This window comes from Carettochelys insculpta, chromosome 7 (genome assembly GCF_033958435.1).
Source record: "Carettochelys insculpta isolate YL-2023 chromosome 7, ASM3395843v1, whole genome shotgun sequence".
Classification (NCBI taxonomy): Eukaryota; Metazoa; Chordata; order Testudines; family Carettochelyidae; genus Carettochelys; species Carettochelys insculpta.
In genome coordinates, this window is record NC_134143.1 from 8294354 (window position 1) to 8308381 (window position 14028).

At 48.0% G+C, this 14028-nt stretch overlaps 1 protein-coding gene across 1 annotated transcript in view; it reads right to left on the minus strand.

Annotated features, from left to right (window-relative positions):
• Positions 1 to 14028, minus strand: part of FRMPD2 (FERM and PDZ domain containing 2) — a 58661-nt gene that overhangs the window by 21213 nt on the left and 23420 nt on the right. Inside the window, exons 11-13 of the mRNA XM_074999577.1 lie at positions 12537 to 12689; positions 6751 to 6936; positions 4188 to 4344 (exon numbers count right to left, since the gene is read on the minus strand). Coding sequence (XP_074855678.1) covers positions 4188 to 4344; positions 6751 to 6936; positions 12537 to 12689 — 496 coding nt within the window. The remainder of the gene's footprint in view (positions 1 to 4187; positions 4345 to 6750; positions 6937 to 12536; positions 12690 to 14028) is intronic.

The window sequence follows — 14028 nt, forward strand, 5'->3', positions numbered from 1 at the left end:
TCCATCGGCATGCCTGAGCATGGGGAGGGTTCGGGCAGAGCCATAAGAGTGACAGAAAGATTAGAAAGCATGCCTTGATTGTGAATAACCAGCGGGACGACAGACTTGCTGGGCCCCTGGGAAAGGAGCCAGGAGTTGCTCTGAGCCCCTGGAAAGGGTGAGGGCCTCGGGCAGAAGGGGTGGGGCTGATGGAGCCTAGCCTCACTGCAACCCAAAGTGTGCAGTGCAGCCCCCTCCACCTGCCCTCAGAGTTATCTGGAGGGGGATGTGTGGTACTCCAGCACCAATTTAGAAGGCCTGGGGCTCTGGTCGCCACTGCTCCTGCAGTACTGGTGGCAGCTGGGAATCCTGGACCCTTGTGAATTGCCAGGCCGTTGGGCAATTGCACTCTTTCAGTCCTCCTCCCCAGCCCCATCCGTGGGCCTGTGAATGACTCAGGGAACTCTAGCCTCATAAAGAAATGGTTCAGGGCTGACTTGATCACAGCCTAACAGCTACATGGGAACAACTATCGGCTATCAGGCTCTTTGGTGTAACGGAAAAAGGCCTAACACACTCCAGCAGCTGGAAGTAAAAGCCAGAGCAGGGACTGGCAATAAGTCCAAGGGGGTTCTCCATCACTGGCAATTATTAAATCAAGCCTGAACTTTTTTCCTAGAAGATCTGCTCTAGAAATTATTGCAAGGCTGGTCTCATGCCTGCGTCAGACAGGAGCTCAGATGAGATTATTGGCATTGGTGAGGCCGCAGATGGAGCACTGTATCCACTTCTGGGGTCTCCAGTATAAAAAGGATGTGGATGTGCTGGAGCAGGTTCAGCGGAGGGCAACAAAAATGATTAGGGGGCTGGAGCACATGACCTATGAGGAGAGGCTGAGGGATTTGGGCTTATTTAGTTTGCAGAAGAGAAGAGTGAGGGGGGATTTAATAGCAGCCTTCAACTTCCTGAAGGGGGGCTCTAAAGAGGATGGAGAGAGGCTGTTCTCAGTGGTGACAGATTTCAGACCATTGCTCCTTGTTCTGCCATTACAGAGGGGGAGGTGTAGGTTGGATATTAGGAAAAAACTACTTCACCAGGAGGGTGGTGAAGCACTGGAAAGCGTTACTGAGACAGGTGGTGGAATCTCCATCCCTAAAGGTTTTTAAGTCTCAGCTTGACAAAGCCCTGGCCGTATGATTTAGTTGGGGTTGATCTTGCTTTAGGCAGAGGGTTGGACTCGGTGACCTCCTGAGGTCCCTTCCAGCCCTAGGATTCGATTATACAGTTCCAGTGGGCCTTTCTGGCATGGGAATTCCATTAATCTATTTACGCGTCCACCCCCAGAGCCACGGGAAGTCCTGCTCGACGCTAACACAACGGAGTCAGTATCAGTTTATTCAGGCTCTCTTGCAATGGGCAGGAATGCTCCTTAGAGGGGATTTGGGGGATGCTGATGATTAGAGACACACCTAGAAGTGCAAACGCTGGTGCCATGACAATGGGGGTTGCCAGTGGGAGGGCTGGAAATCAATATGGCTGTACATTGCTCCTGCTTCCCCTGCTCTGACCCTGACCTCCAGTGGCTCTCCCTGCTGGACATTTTTGTAACCCCGTTGCTGTTTAGTGTCATTACAGCAAGGCTGCCCCTTTCCTCAGTAAATCTGAGCAGAAGCAATGGTTATGGGCATCAAAAGGGTTAACTGTCCATCTTCTTCTCAGCGCCTGAGAGTTGCCATAGTGACAGCTGGGTAGGGGGGCTGCCAGTAAGATCCACAGGCAGTGTGGCATGAGTGTCTGAGTCAGAGCTCCCCTATAGGCGCACATGGAGGGGATTCTGCCTGCACTGCTGGGGAAAAGCCTGTGCTGGGTTGCAAAGAGGGTCTCATTCTGCACAGGGGTCCCTCATGCATGTCTTCAAGGAAGCAACCCATCCAGGATGACCCAGAAGCTAAATGCACTCAAGAGCCGCTGTGCCAGGTCATCGGGCTAAAGGTTTGCATAAAACTGAGCAGTCTGTGATTTAGAATGCTAGCAACCATGGCTTGCATTTTAATTTCCCTGCCTCTAAATTAATTTTGCTCCCTCATATCGCAAATGTAATCATTTTCATTAGAGAACATTGCTGCACCGCAAGCCTGACGATGCAATCTCAGGTCTCAGTTGTACGCTGCAGATCGCAGCTGCATGGTGTTAAATCAGAAGGGAAAAAACCTCTAACAATACTGGGTTTGTAAGAAGGGCCCTACCAAATCAGAGCCAAGAAAAACAGACCAAAGACTGAAATCTGCCCCCGCCCATGAAATCTGGTCTTTTGTGTGCTTTTGTTCTATGCTACAGAGATTTCGGGGGGACCAGCATTTCTCAAATTGGGGATCCTGATCCAAAAGTGAATTGCAAAGGAGGTTGGAAAGTTTTTTTTTGTTTGTTTGTTTTGTTTTTGTTTTTGTTTTGAGTAGATGGGGGTCACAGTATTGTTGCCCTGACTTCAGCAGCAACGCAGCAATAAGGGAGGTGATGCTATATAATGGTGCCCTTCCTTCTGCACTGCTGCTAGCTCTGCCTTCAGGGTTGGGCTGTAGCCAGCAGCCACTGCTCTCCAGCAAGCCAGCTGAGAAGACAACCCCACCACTAGCAGCAGTGCAGAAGTAAGGGCAATAGGATGGCAACACACTCTACAATAATCTTGAGACCCTCCCTTCTCACAACTCCTTTCTTTTTTGTATCGACCTCTAAAAGGCCATGAAATTTTAGACTTAAATAGCTGAAATCACATTGACCAAAATGGATCATGAATTTGGTAGGGCCCTAGACATAAGTCTCCTTTCCATTACTTTTTTAACACCTCCACAGAATAATTTCCTGCTAACGAAACTGCAGCCCAAAATGAGTTTTCCATGTAAGAACTTTAAAAATAAGCAGATTTGCACAGTGGTTCCCAAACTTTCCACAAGCGCAGACCCCCAGGCCCCTAATCACCTCCCAAACTGTTCGTGGACCCCCAACCACCTCCCAAACCATTTGCAGACTCCCATCAAAGCCAATTCTCGCTGCTATTTACACTTCATTAAATGAAAAAAGGAAAGCACAACATCAATTTTCGGACAGCAATTAATACCATTATTGGAAGAGATTTAATTTAAAAATAAATAAATTGCAAACTTACAATCAATTATTACAATTTATTTTCTATTATCATTTTTTAATCTTTTTTTTCATGGACCTCCTGCAACACCCAGGTTAGAAACCCCCGGATTAAGATATTAACGGGTTTGTGCCCGTAATGGAGCCTCATTGCCCAGCATCCAACACTTCACCTCAAGAGAAGGGCACTCTGATCTAGTGGTTAGCGCACTGGTGTGAGAGTCAGGGTTACTTGCTCTGCAAGCCAGAGATCCAAACTCTGACTCACTGAGACAAATTTGCAGCTGGCATATGTTGGCGTAACTCCACTGAAATCAGTGGGCCACATCCATTGCTGGTGTGAATTGATGTAGCTCCACTGAAATCAACAGCAGTATGTGAAACCTTGGCCAAGGGATGGCCTGCTCACCCGTGCCTCAGTTTCCCCCGATACTTATCCCTCTTTACAGAACTCTTTGACAGCTGCAGACGCAGAGGGCTACAATAAATCATAACATCATAGCAATGTCAGGCCAGAAGGGACCTGAGCTGAGGAGTCGAGTCCAGCCCCGTGGATTGACACAGGACCAAAAAAAGTACTTGGTCCTGACTCAGGCAAACACTCGTACTGGATTAAATTCAGCCACTGCACAGACAGGCACAACAGCCACTGACTGCGGTGGAACACATCTCTGCTTGCACCAGGGCTAGAGCTGATCGGTTGTCTTCAAAACTGGCAGCAGGGCTCCAACCGCTAAGTCTAATAAAGCTTATTTCATATTAATGTTGTTTTATCACAGAGATCACCAGAGCACCCCCCAGGCATTGGTACGGCCTCACAAACCTCCAACCTCTTTCCCCCCTGAGATTAGGAATCCTTACAGAAGGGGCAGGCAAGGCAGAGTGAGCTGAAAGTGACTGCACAAGGCCCTGGGGGAATTTGTGGCAGAGGCTGGAGGCAAGCAGCCAGCCCAGTTCAGCACCTTACAGCCCAGAAGCTCTTCTTCCCTTGAGTTTCCTTCATTCTGTACCCAATGCTCCTGCTCTCGCTTATTCCCTGTGTCACGGGCAGAATCTCTGGCACTCACCGGCCGAAGCTTGGCGAAGCTGTCTGGAATGCATCTGGGCATTAAATTTGTGCTGTGCAGAGCAGAGGTCCAATATATATTTACAAGTCTTTGCCGTGTCAGTGAGGAATGTGTGTTTCTTGCCACTGAAGCTGCTTTCAATCATGAACTTTTTTCTCTAAAGGAAATAAAAATGCACCTTTTGCTAGAAACTCACCCAGCACATTACCCCGCGGCATGCAAAGCTTGCTGAGAGATTCAGTGCTTTTCTTCTAGAAAAAAGGGTAGTGGAACTCAAGCCCCAATCTGCCCTCCAGGGGGTGGGTGGGACTCCAGCCCCACAGGAGGTCTGGCAGGGGCCTTGGTCCCACACCATACAGGACTCTAGGCCCACTCCAGCCCTCCCCCTCTCCTGCCCCCAGCTCCAGCCCCAGCCAAATCACGAACCTGATTGAGGTTGGGGCTGGTGGCGGCATCCCAGCGGGGCAGCTGGTGGAGGTGGGTGGCGTGGAGCTGCATTTTAAAAATAGCAGCGGCAGGCAAAAACGGTGGCGGAAATCTGTCCTGTGGCATTCCGCCAGAAAAAAAGCCCTGGATAGATTCATATTACAGATTGAACCTTCCTATCCAGGACTCTCTCAACCAGCAACGTCCATAATCTGGCACGATTTTAGGTAGTCAGATGACCACTTCTCATGGGTGTAACCAAGTTTCCCGCAGCCCCATAAAGTTTGGTTGCAGCTGCCAGTCCTGGCTCTCAGTGTTCTGTGCTGTCATTTAGCTGTAATTTACCCCTAAATGTCTTCTAAGAGCCCAGCCAGCAGTGGAAGTGTTGGTAATGCTGCTTGACAATACCGATCTCCCATGGCCCAGCAAATTCTCTCATTCAGTGCCGGTAGAACATCTGGTCAAGAGGGTTCTGGATTAGAGAGGTTCAGCCTGTAGTTTGTCCAGGAATCTATCCAGCCTGGGTGTACGTACTCTGTGTGCAATGAACTCATGCCACCACTCTGACAGATATGCTTCTGTGTGTGTTCTCTGTCAGCTGCTCGCTTGGGCAGCTGCCCAGGAGAGACTGAAATGATACCCAGCTGATCAGCAGAGCATCCAGAGCGCCTATAGCTGGCAGCATGTTTCTCTGAGGGTGGTACACATCCACACATGGCTCAATGCAAATAAAATGTATTCTAAACACAGATGGGAAAAAAAAAACTAGAGGGAACACTAGCGGGGTGTCTGTCATTAAGGTCCTATCTGGATCTCCACTGAAATTAATGGGACTTCTGACGTGGATGTCTTTGGCAGCAGGATCAGAAACCAAGAGAAACCTACACCCAAGAATAGGGTGAGCAGATAGCAAGGGTGAAATGGGCACCTAAATAAGACAAAGCCCCAAATATCAAGACTGTCCCTATGAAATCAGGACATTAAAGGGGCTGGTGAAGGGAAGAGAGCACATGGCTGTGTGTTATCTGGATGATAACACTTCTAATGTCAAAATCCATGGGGTTGTGTTGGGGAGGGTTTAAGTCCCATCAACACCACTGTGCATAGGACTTTGGTGTATAGGGAAGAAGGGGGATAAGGAGACAGAGATCTGGAAAGGAAGGTCCAATACCGTAGCAGAGGGATCTGAAAAAGAGAAAGGCAGAGAAGGAGAAGTAGAGGGGAGAGAGAAAAATGGGTGTGGGTCAGAGCAGCCAGCTACCAGCTGGCCTGATTGAGCCCCTCTGCTTTGGCCTGTGGCTGTGCTGAAGCCATACGCATACCTCATTGCAGCATTACCTCTAATTTTTTTCCATCTGGGGCAGAATAAATATTGTTCTGTGCACCAAAGCATGTGCAGATGTGCACCACCCATAGAAACACAGGCTGCTGGCCGTGGGTGGCTGTGTGCTCTGCTAATCCACTGGGCAGCACCTGAATCTCTCCTGGGCAGCCGCTCAAACACTCAGCTGACAGGAAACACTAGCTGATTGTTCAGTTTGGTGGCCAAACCAAAAAAGTAAAAAACCCATCAAGTTGGGGGTGAAATGTACCATTTTGCTTTGTTTTGGGTGGAAAAGGGCTAACACGTTTTCACGTGTTTTTGTAGGAGGTTTTTCTCCAAGGTCTGGCCTTGGAATTGATGAAAACTGTGAGGGAGGGGGGAAATTCCAAAACAAAACATTCAGACATTGCCTGGTCCCCGGCAAAAAAAAAAAACCCTTCCCCACCTCCCAGCTGAAACAATTCACCGAAATCGGTTCAAGTTTGTGAATAGTTTTGGTTGACCCGAATCTGCATTTTTGTCCAAAAAAAGCTTTGCACAGAAAAAGTTGCCCAGATCTATGTTGTGCAGTTTACCAGGTGCTGGATGTTGCTTTCCAGAGAATTCAAGACCCAAACTTCCCGGGGTGTTGAGCTGCTCAGAACCTAACAGCTGGACCCCAATTTGTTTTCTGAACTGGCTCCAACCCAGGCATGTCCTATGCAGAATGATTCTGTGCATGGCTCTGATTAGATGCCCGCATTTACCAGGTAACTGACTAGGGGAGAGTCACGCAGCATGGAGCAGGGAGGGGTTCGTTTGAATCACACTCACGTGAGCTGAAATCCTCTCCATTTCTCGCCACTGAAATCTCAAACTGGCAATCCGGGTGTGGTTCTTCATCTCGTACACAATGATGCCCTTGGCGCAGATGCCCAGGACCGTATCCCCTCCAGCTGTCTTCTTCTCCTGGGACACCCGATGGAAGAGCACTCCATACTCTGGGAGCTGCTGAGTCACCTTTGCAGAAAGGGAGCAAGATGCACTTCGTGCTGCGATCCCCATGCATGGGCAGAAAGATGCAAAACCCAGGTGAACCCAGGCAAATGCCATGGAGGGGAGATGGGGAGCAGTGGCCCCCCTGAGCGATGGCCTTTTCTGAAGGCCTGTCCAAAATTCTCATCCCAGCTCTCTCACTGACTCACCATCTGCTCTGGGGATGCCATGTCGCTGCTCCCTGCCTCAGTTTCCCCATCTGTCAAATGTCAATAACCCTTCCCCTCGTGCCTCACAGAGGACTTGTTAGTTTTCTGCACAGTGCTCTGATGCTTGCAGTGAATGTACGTGCTCATTACCACTGCTGCTTCGACATGGGTGCAGAGTCCTGAGCAGGAGTCTACTCGGGGGTTAATGCCATCCCATGAACATTCCGTCTTCTTCCTTCCCATCTCCTTCTCCAGGCCCTTCTTTCCCCCATCAAACCAAAACAATACAAAATGCAGCAAACACACTGCAGTGCTAACACTGCTAAGAAACTGATGTCAGAAGTCAAGGTGGTGCCGGCACTATGTGCTTGTGGGATTTGTTTTATGCATTGTAAAGAGCCTTCTGAATCCTTCGCCTCAGAGAAAACACAGCTCTCTGCCTTCAATAATCCCACTTGGCACGACTGATCCATGGTTCTTCTTTCTTTTACTGAAATACACTGCAAGCTACTGACTCCCCTGGAAGCTTCAGCCCTGGGCTTTTTACTTTGTAATTAAAGTACAGGCCATGCCTGACAGCAGCTTTGGGGAAGGAAATGTGGCTCCCACCAGGACTCCTCCAAATCCCAGAACACTTGCTCAACCCCGTGCCCCTCCTGTGCCAGGCTCAACTCCAGGGAAATGGAAGCAGTGCTTCAAGGAGACAGCACTGCAGCCCTGGAGCTGAGTGTGTCGGCTGGAGAGGTGTAGGAGACACTCTCACTTATTCTACAAGCCTCCCACCCAACACCCTGTCACAATGTGCTCAAAAATTATCCCGTGACCCAAACCTCTCACTGCCTTGCAACGGTCTGGCAGGATAACAGTGATTTTATTTTCATCTATTTTGTTGAGTCGTAGCCTGAAAATTTGTGATCTAGCCCATTCGCAGGCTGACCAACCCAGTGTCTTAGCCCAAGCTTCTCAGAAGATTTTGGGAGACCAATCTAAGTCACTTTAAAAGGAGCTGGTTTTCCTGCTGTGCTCAGCCCCTGTCTTCTGAGACCAGGACCCTTTGCAGTGGGTCAAGCTGGGCACCCAAAATCTGAGGCCTTCAAAATCAATAGCCAAATCCTAGCCTTCACCTTTAAATCTTGTTTCATATTTGGAGGAAGAATTTGCATGGCCTTTGCTTTATGCAGTGACTTTCTCACCATGTGCATAACACGTTGGTGATACTTCATACAGATGTAGGGATTAGATTTGCTGTGCATGATGAGGTGGACATAAAGCATCACCAAGAAAATTACTACCATGAGAATCAACATACAACATGAAACACCAGGAATATTTTCTGGGGCTAATAGAGAAGAGCTCTGACCACTCACATACCTTGGCAAACTTATATGTACAGCAGGAAGAACAGACAAAGACATTAAAGCCAAAACAGTGAAAGCCAGATGTGCCTTTGTAATTCTAAAACTGATGTGGAGAAACAAACTTTGCTGTCCAAATTAAACTCTGAAGATTGACCACTATTGTAAAATTGGTTTTGTATATTTTGTTGAAATCTGGAGACTTATTAAGACCACGCTATCTACACTCCAAGTTCTCATAAACAGCTGCCTCAGTATCAGACAGACAAAATCACAAATGAGGAACTCTGGAGTATGACAAAACAGAAACTGACAGGAATTTATGGAATGAAAATGGAGATGGTTCAGACACACCAGGAGGAAGGATCAAATAACAATGAGGCGAGTTGGACTATAACACATGGGGCAAGAGGAGATGAAGCAGATGAAGGATAACACGGAAGGCACAAGAGAAGCAGAACAGAGAGCTATCAAAGTGACATGAGAAGAAACTAAGACAGCAGTCGAAGACTAGCAGAGATGGACGGCAGAAGTGAAGGCCCTACATTCCACATGGCAGGAAGTGGCACAAGAGAGAGATGAGCCCATCTAGTCAATTCCAGTGACAGACAGTGTTAGACAATAAACTAGCACAATTAAGCAGCAACTCAGATGAACTGAACATATAAATAAAAGAATGTGTCACTGCGGCAAAATGACTAATGTTCAACAAAAATCACATCCCAGGTATTTCATATTAGAGGATTTACCCAGCATTGCTTGAGTCCTAAAGAGGAAAGAACCAACCAGGGTCTGTACGCAGATTGACCTGCTTCTCACAAATGGTAGGAGAAATAGAACTGTGTGGCAACCTGGGCTGCAGTGATCATGAGATGGTGGATTTCAGGATCCTGACAAAAGGAAGAAAGGTGAGCAGTAAAAGACAGACCCTTGATTTCAGAACTGAGAGAACCGATGGGCAGAATCCCCTGGGAAGCAAATATGAAGGGGAAAGGAGTTCAATAGAACTGGCAGTATTTTAAAAGAAGTCTTATTGAAGGCACAGGAACAAACCATTCCAACGTGCAGTAAGAAAAGCAAATATGGTAGGCAGCTAGCTTGGCTTAACAGGGAAATCCTTGGCAAGCTTAAACTCAATAAGGATGCTCACAAGAAGTGGAAACTTGGACAGATGACTAAGGACAAGTATAAATATATTGTTGGATAATGTAGGCAAGTAATCAGGAAGACGAAAGCACAACTGGAATTTCAGCTAGCAAGGGATGTGAAGGGTAATAATAAGGGCTTTTACAGATATGTTAACAATAAGAGGGTGATCAGGGATATTGTGGGGCCATTACTGGATGAGGGAGGTAATCAGTGACAGATGATGTCAGAAAACCTAAACTAATCAATGCTTTTTTTGCCTCTGTCTTCACAGAAAAGGTCAGATCCCAGACTACAGCACTAGGCAATGCAGTATAAGAAGGAGCTGGGCAGCCATCGTTGGGAAAAGAACAGGTTAAAGGCTGTTTAGAAAAGCTAGACATACACAAATCCATGGGTCCGGATTTAATGCATCCAAGGACACTGAGGGAATAAATTCATGGAGATAGGGAGAGGTCCCAGATGACTGGAAAAAGGCAAATGTAGTGTTCTTCTTTAAAAAAGGAAAGAAAGACAATCCAGGGAACTATAGACTGGTCAGCCTTTCCTCGGGCCCCGGAAAAATCATGGAGGGTATCCTCAAGAAATCCATTTTGGAGTATTTGGAAGAGGGGAAAGTGATCAAGAGTAGTCAACATGGATTCACCAAAGGCAAGTCATGCTTGACCAATCTGATTAGCTTCTGTGATGAAGTTACTGGCTCTGTAGACATGGGGAAGTCAATGGATGTGATATACCTTGACTTTAGCAAAGCTTTTGATACAGTCTCCTACAACATTCTTGCCCATAAGTGAAGGAAGTATGGATTGGATACATGGACTGTAAGATGGATCGAAAGCTGGCTAGACAGTAGGGCCCAATGGATAGCAATCAATGGCTCAGTGTCCAGGTGGTGGTCGGTTTCAAGTGGCATGCCCCATGGATCAGTACTGTTTAACATCTTTATTAATGACCTGCATGAGGGGATGGATTGCACCCTCACCAAACTTGTGGATGACACTAAGCTAGGGGGACAGGTAGAAACATTGGAGTGTAGGGATAGGGTCCAGAGTGACCTAGACAAACTGGAGGATTGGGCCAAAAGTAATCTGATGCAGTTCAACGAGGACAAGTGCAGAGTCCTGCACTTGGGATGGAAGAATCCCAAGCATTGTTACAGGCTGGGGACTGACTGGCTAAGTAGCGGTGCAGCAGAAAAGGACCTGGGGATTACAGTGGATGAGAGGCTAGATATAAGTCAATAGTGTGCCCTTATAGCAAAGAAAGCTAACGGCATATTGGGGTGCATTAGGAGAAGCATTTCCAGAAGATCTAGAGAAGTTATTACAGTAAACCCCCGAAATACACAGCTTCAAGTTGCATGTAACTCACTTTAACATGAGTTAAGTACAACTTGAAGCTGCTCTGCAGTTATCAGGCAGCTAGGCAGGCTAAAAGCCCCTTCTCCCTGCCTTCCCCCATCCATGAGGCTGTAAGCCTGATCTGTTAAATTATTTCTTTTATTTCTGTCTGGGATAGATTCTGGGAGTCACCATTTTAAGCCTCATCAGGACAATAGCAGGCACAGCTGAGACGGGAGTTGTAATGATGAGTTGGGTGAAACCTTGCTGGGGTGAATCCTTTTGAGATTGATAGGCCTCAACTCACCCTTCAGTTAATATAACTGTAAGCATAAGCCCCCACTTCAGAAAAAAGGGCCTGCCTGGGAGCTTTAGCTGAGCATCATTAACATTGTACAAAGGGGAAAAGGCACTAAGGCAATCCCAACAAACAGTGGGAAAAGCAGTGTGGAAGGACCAGGGCAAAGGGCCTTCTCAGAGGGAGCCCAAACAAGCAAAAGGGCCTGCAGAGCACAAGTGGGGCAATCACAGGCAGCTGGGCGGGAGATGGCTCAGCCTAATTGGGGCCAGCTGACTCCATGACTGGGCTAATCAGAGACCTTTAAAAACCCTTCACAGGGGGATGGGTGGGGAGAGAGGCCAGGAGATCAGAGTAGTGGGAGAAAGTGGTTCTGAGAGGGGTAGAGGAGAGGCTCAGGAACACCCACAGAGGGAGAGTGAGGAGCTTCAGCAGATCAAGGGAGGGTGTGGGACTCACTGCTGCTGCAGCCCGGAGAAGGTACCGGGGGAATCATCTGGGGAAGTGGCCCAGGGAGAAAAGCTGCTGTGCCAAGGGCTAAGGGAGCCAGCTCTTCCCAGTAGCAGCCACATAGGATCCCTTGGCTGGAATCTGGCACAAGTGGGAGGGGGCAGGTTCCCCCCAGACCACTCCTCACCCTAGTGAGGGCACCTAGGCCCCTAAGTGGGCCCAGTGGACTGAACAGGGGCCAGAAGCCCAGGAACAAGACTGACTTTGTCACACTAGAGAGGAGAAGACAGGCTGCAAGAGCAGTGGCCACATGGGGGCTGCCCCTGGGAGAAAGCTGGGGTGAGGTCTTTGGGTTGGGTTGCAATCTGAAATCAGCACTGTTGGGGCAGTGAGCAAAACAGTGTTTCCTGCTATTTGATTCCTCCTGCTTTAAGAGATGCAGCCCTCTGCATATTCTTCATAAACAAACAAAAGGACTACAGAGAAATACCTGCCCCTAATGTCTCCTTGTAACTGGAGCAACCTACTAGGCCCCACATTTTTGACTGGCTACTCAGGTCAAACAGGGCAACAGTAACCTTCCAATGTTGAGGTGTCCTACTGGTTTATCCGTATCTCTGGCTGTCCTGGTTTTTCCAAGGATGCTTACTAACAACAGTGTCTATGAAATGATCAGTATCCCTAAGCTACTTATACATATTCTCAACTTGTATACTCATTCTACCACCTTTCTGATGTCCTGTCAGGCAAGCAACAGGCAAAGGAGGAGAAAGGGACAGGGCTTTTCTACTGCACAATAAGTAAAGTTGGACATATTGTAGGATACCTTTAAAAATTCCAGCTCAGCTTCATCCTCAAAGAGAGAGCGGTTCATGCGGTGCAGCTTGGCAAGTTCTCGCTGTACGCACGCCAGCGTCATTTTCTCCACGCGACTTGCGGGAACATAGTCTTCCACACGAAAATAGTTCTTCCCATGTACCTTTGGGAGGGAAATGGAGAAACAAGAGGGGAGGAGGTTAGTTCCCTGGGAGCTGCAGTTAGGGCTGGAAACACAGTCCTCACAAAAGCTGAAGAGCTGTGGAAGGAGGGTGCATTGATCTTTGGCCTGCAACATCACGCCTGGCATGGGGCACCATCCTGGCTTGTGGTGGCGGAGGTGCGCTGGGAGGCAGAGCCATAGCAAACAGATGCAAGGAGACTGAGTTGAGAGCGCACGGAACGTGAATTCTCACATCCACAGCACAAGTGTGCAGCATCATGCCTGCCTCTGCGTGCTAAGTAGTTCAGGAGGGGTGAGGCACTGGCTCCCATCATTCCTGGAGCACCACTGATTCTGTGTCAGCTGCCCTCCGCGTGCTTTCAGGAAATGAGTCCCATTCTCGGCAGGGGGTCGGGTGGTAAGAGGATCCCTGCCTTGCTTCTCACTTTCCTTCCCCAGTGCTATTGCACTAGGCAATGCAGAATACAGCTATATCGTAGTCTGGAAATGCTATCTATATCATCCAGTGTACCTAGCAACGTGTAGTCCCTCTGCTTGCTGGGCTCTGCATGGTCACATTCTAAAACCACCTGTGAGTGGAGACTGAAGCCAGTTTGCTCTCAGAGTGACTGCAGCTGTTAACAGAAGAGGATGACAAACCCAGCCTGGTCTCTGTCATGGAGACTCTACTTTTCCTCTGTCTTAAATTTTACAATATTAGATTAAGGAAACAGTAGAGACTGAGGATCAGGTTCTCAGCTGGTATGAAGCAATGTAACTCCACCTCACAGTTGTAGATATGGCACTGGGCATAAATAGCTGCTTTTAGCATTTGGAAACATCATTTATTACACACGGGGATTGGATAACTGGTTCAGAAATATCTGCACTGACATCTCTGTACCTTTGCCTCTTTCTACAGCCCAAATGGCCACTCTCAGAAGAAGCTGAAATGTTCAGTTTCAATCTCCTTATTCTTTCATCTCAGCAAACCCCTCTCTACTTGAGCTGTTTCCATGACTGAAATTACTCTGGAGCTCTCCTGGGATTTCTGGCCTCACCACACAAGCAGAAAGTACCAGGAATCTCACAAGAAGGGCCATTGTCCGTGCTTTCCAGACAAGCTTGGAAGATTCACGAGTGCTGCATACTCTGGCAAACTTTAGGGTCATCTCATCTGAACCTGACATGAATACTTTGGGACTTGCTTACTCTACTGAGAGAGACCAGCAGAACTAAAGTCAAGTTGCCATTTAGCTTGCATCTTAACTGTCAAATGATGGGGGACGTTGCATGGGCTGGCAGTAGATGCCTCTGAGAAGAGGCATATAATTTACCG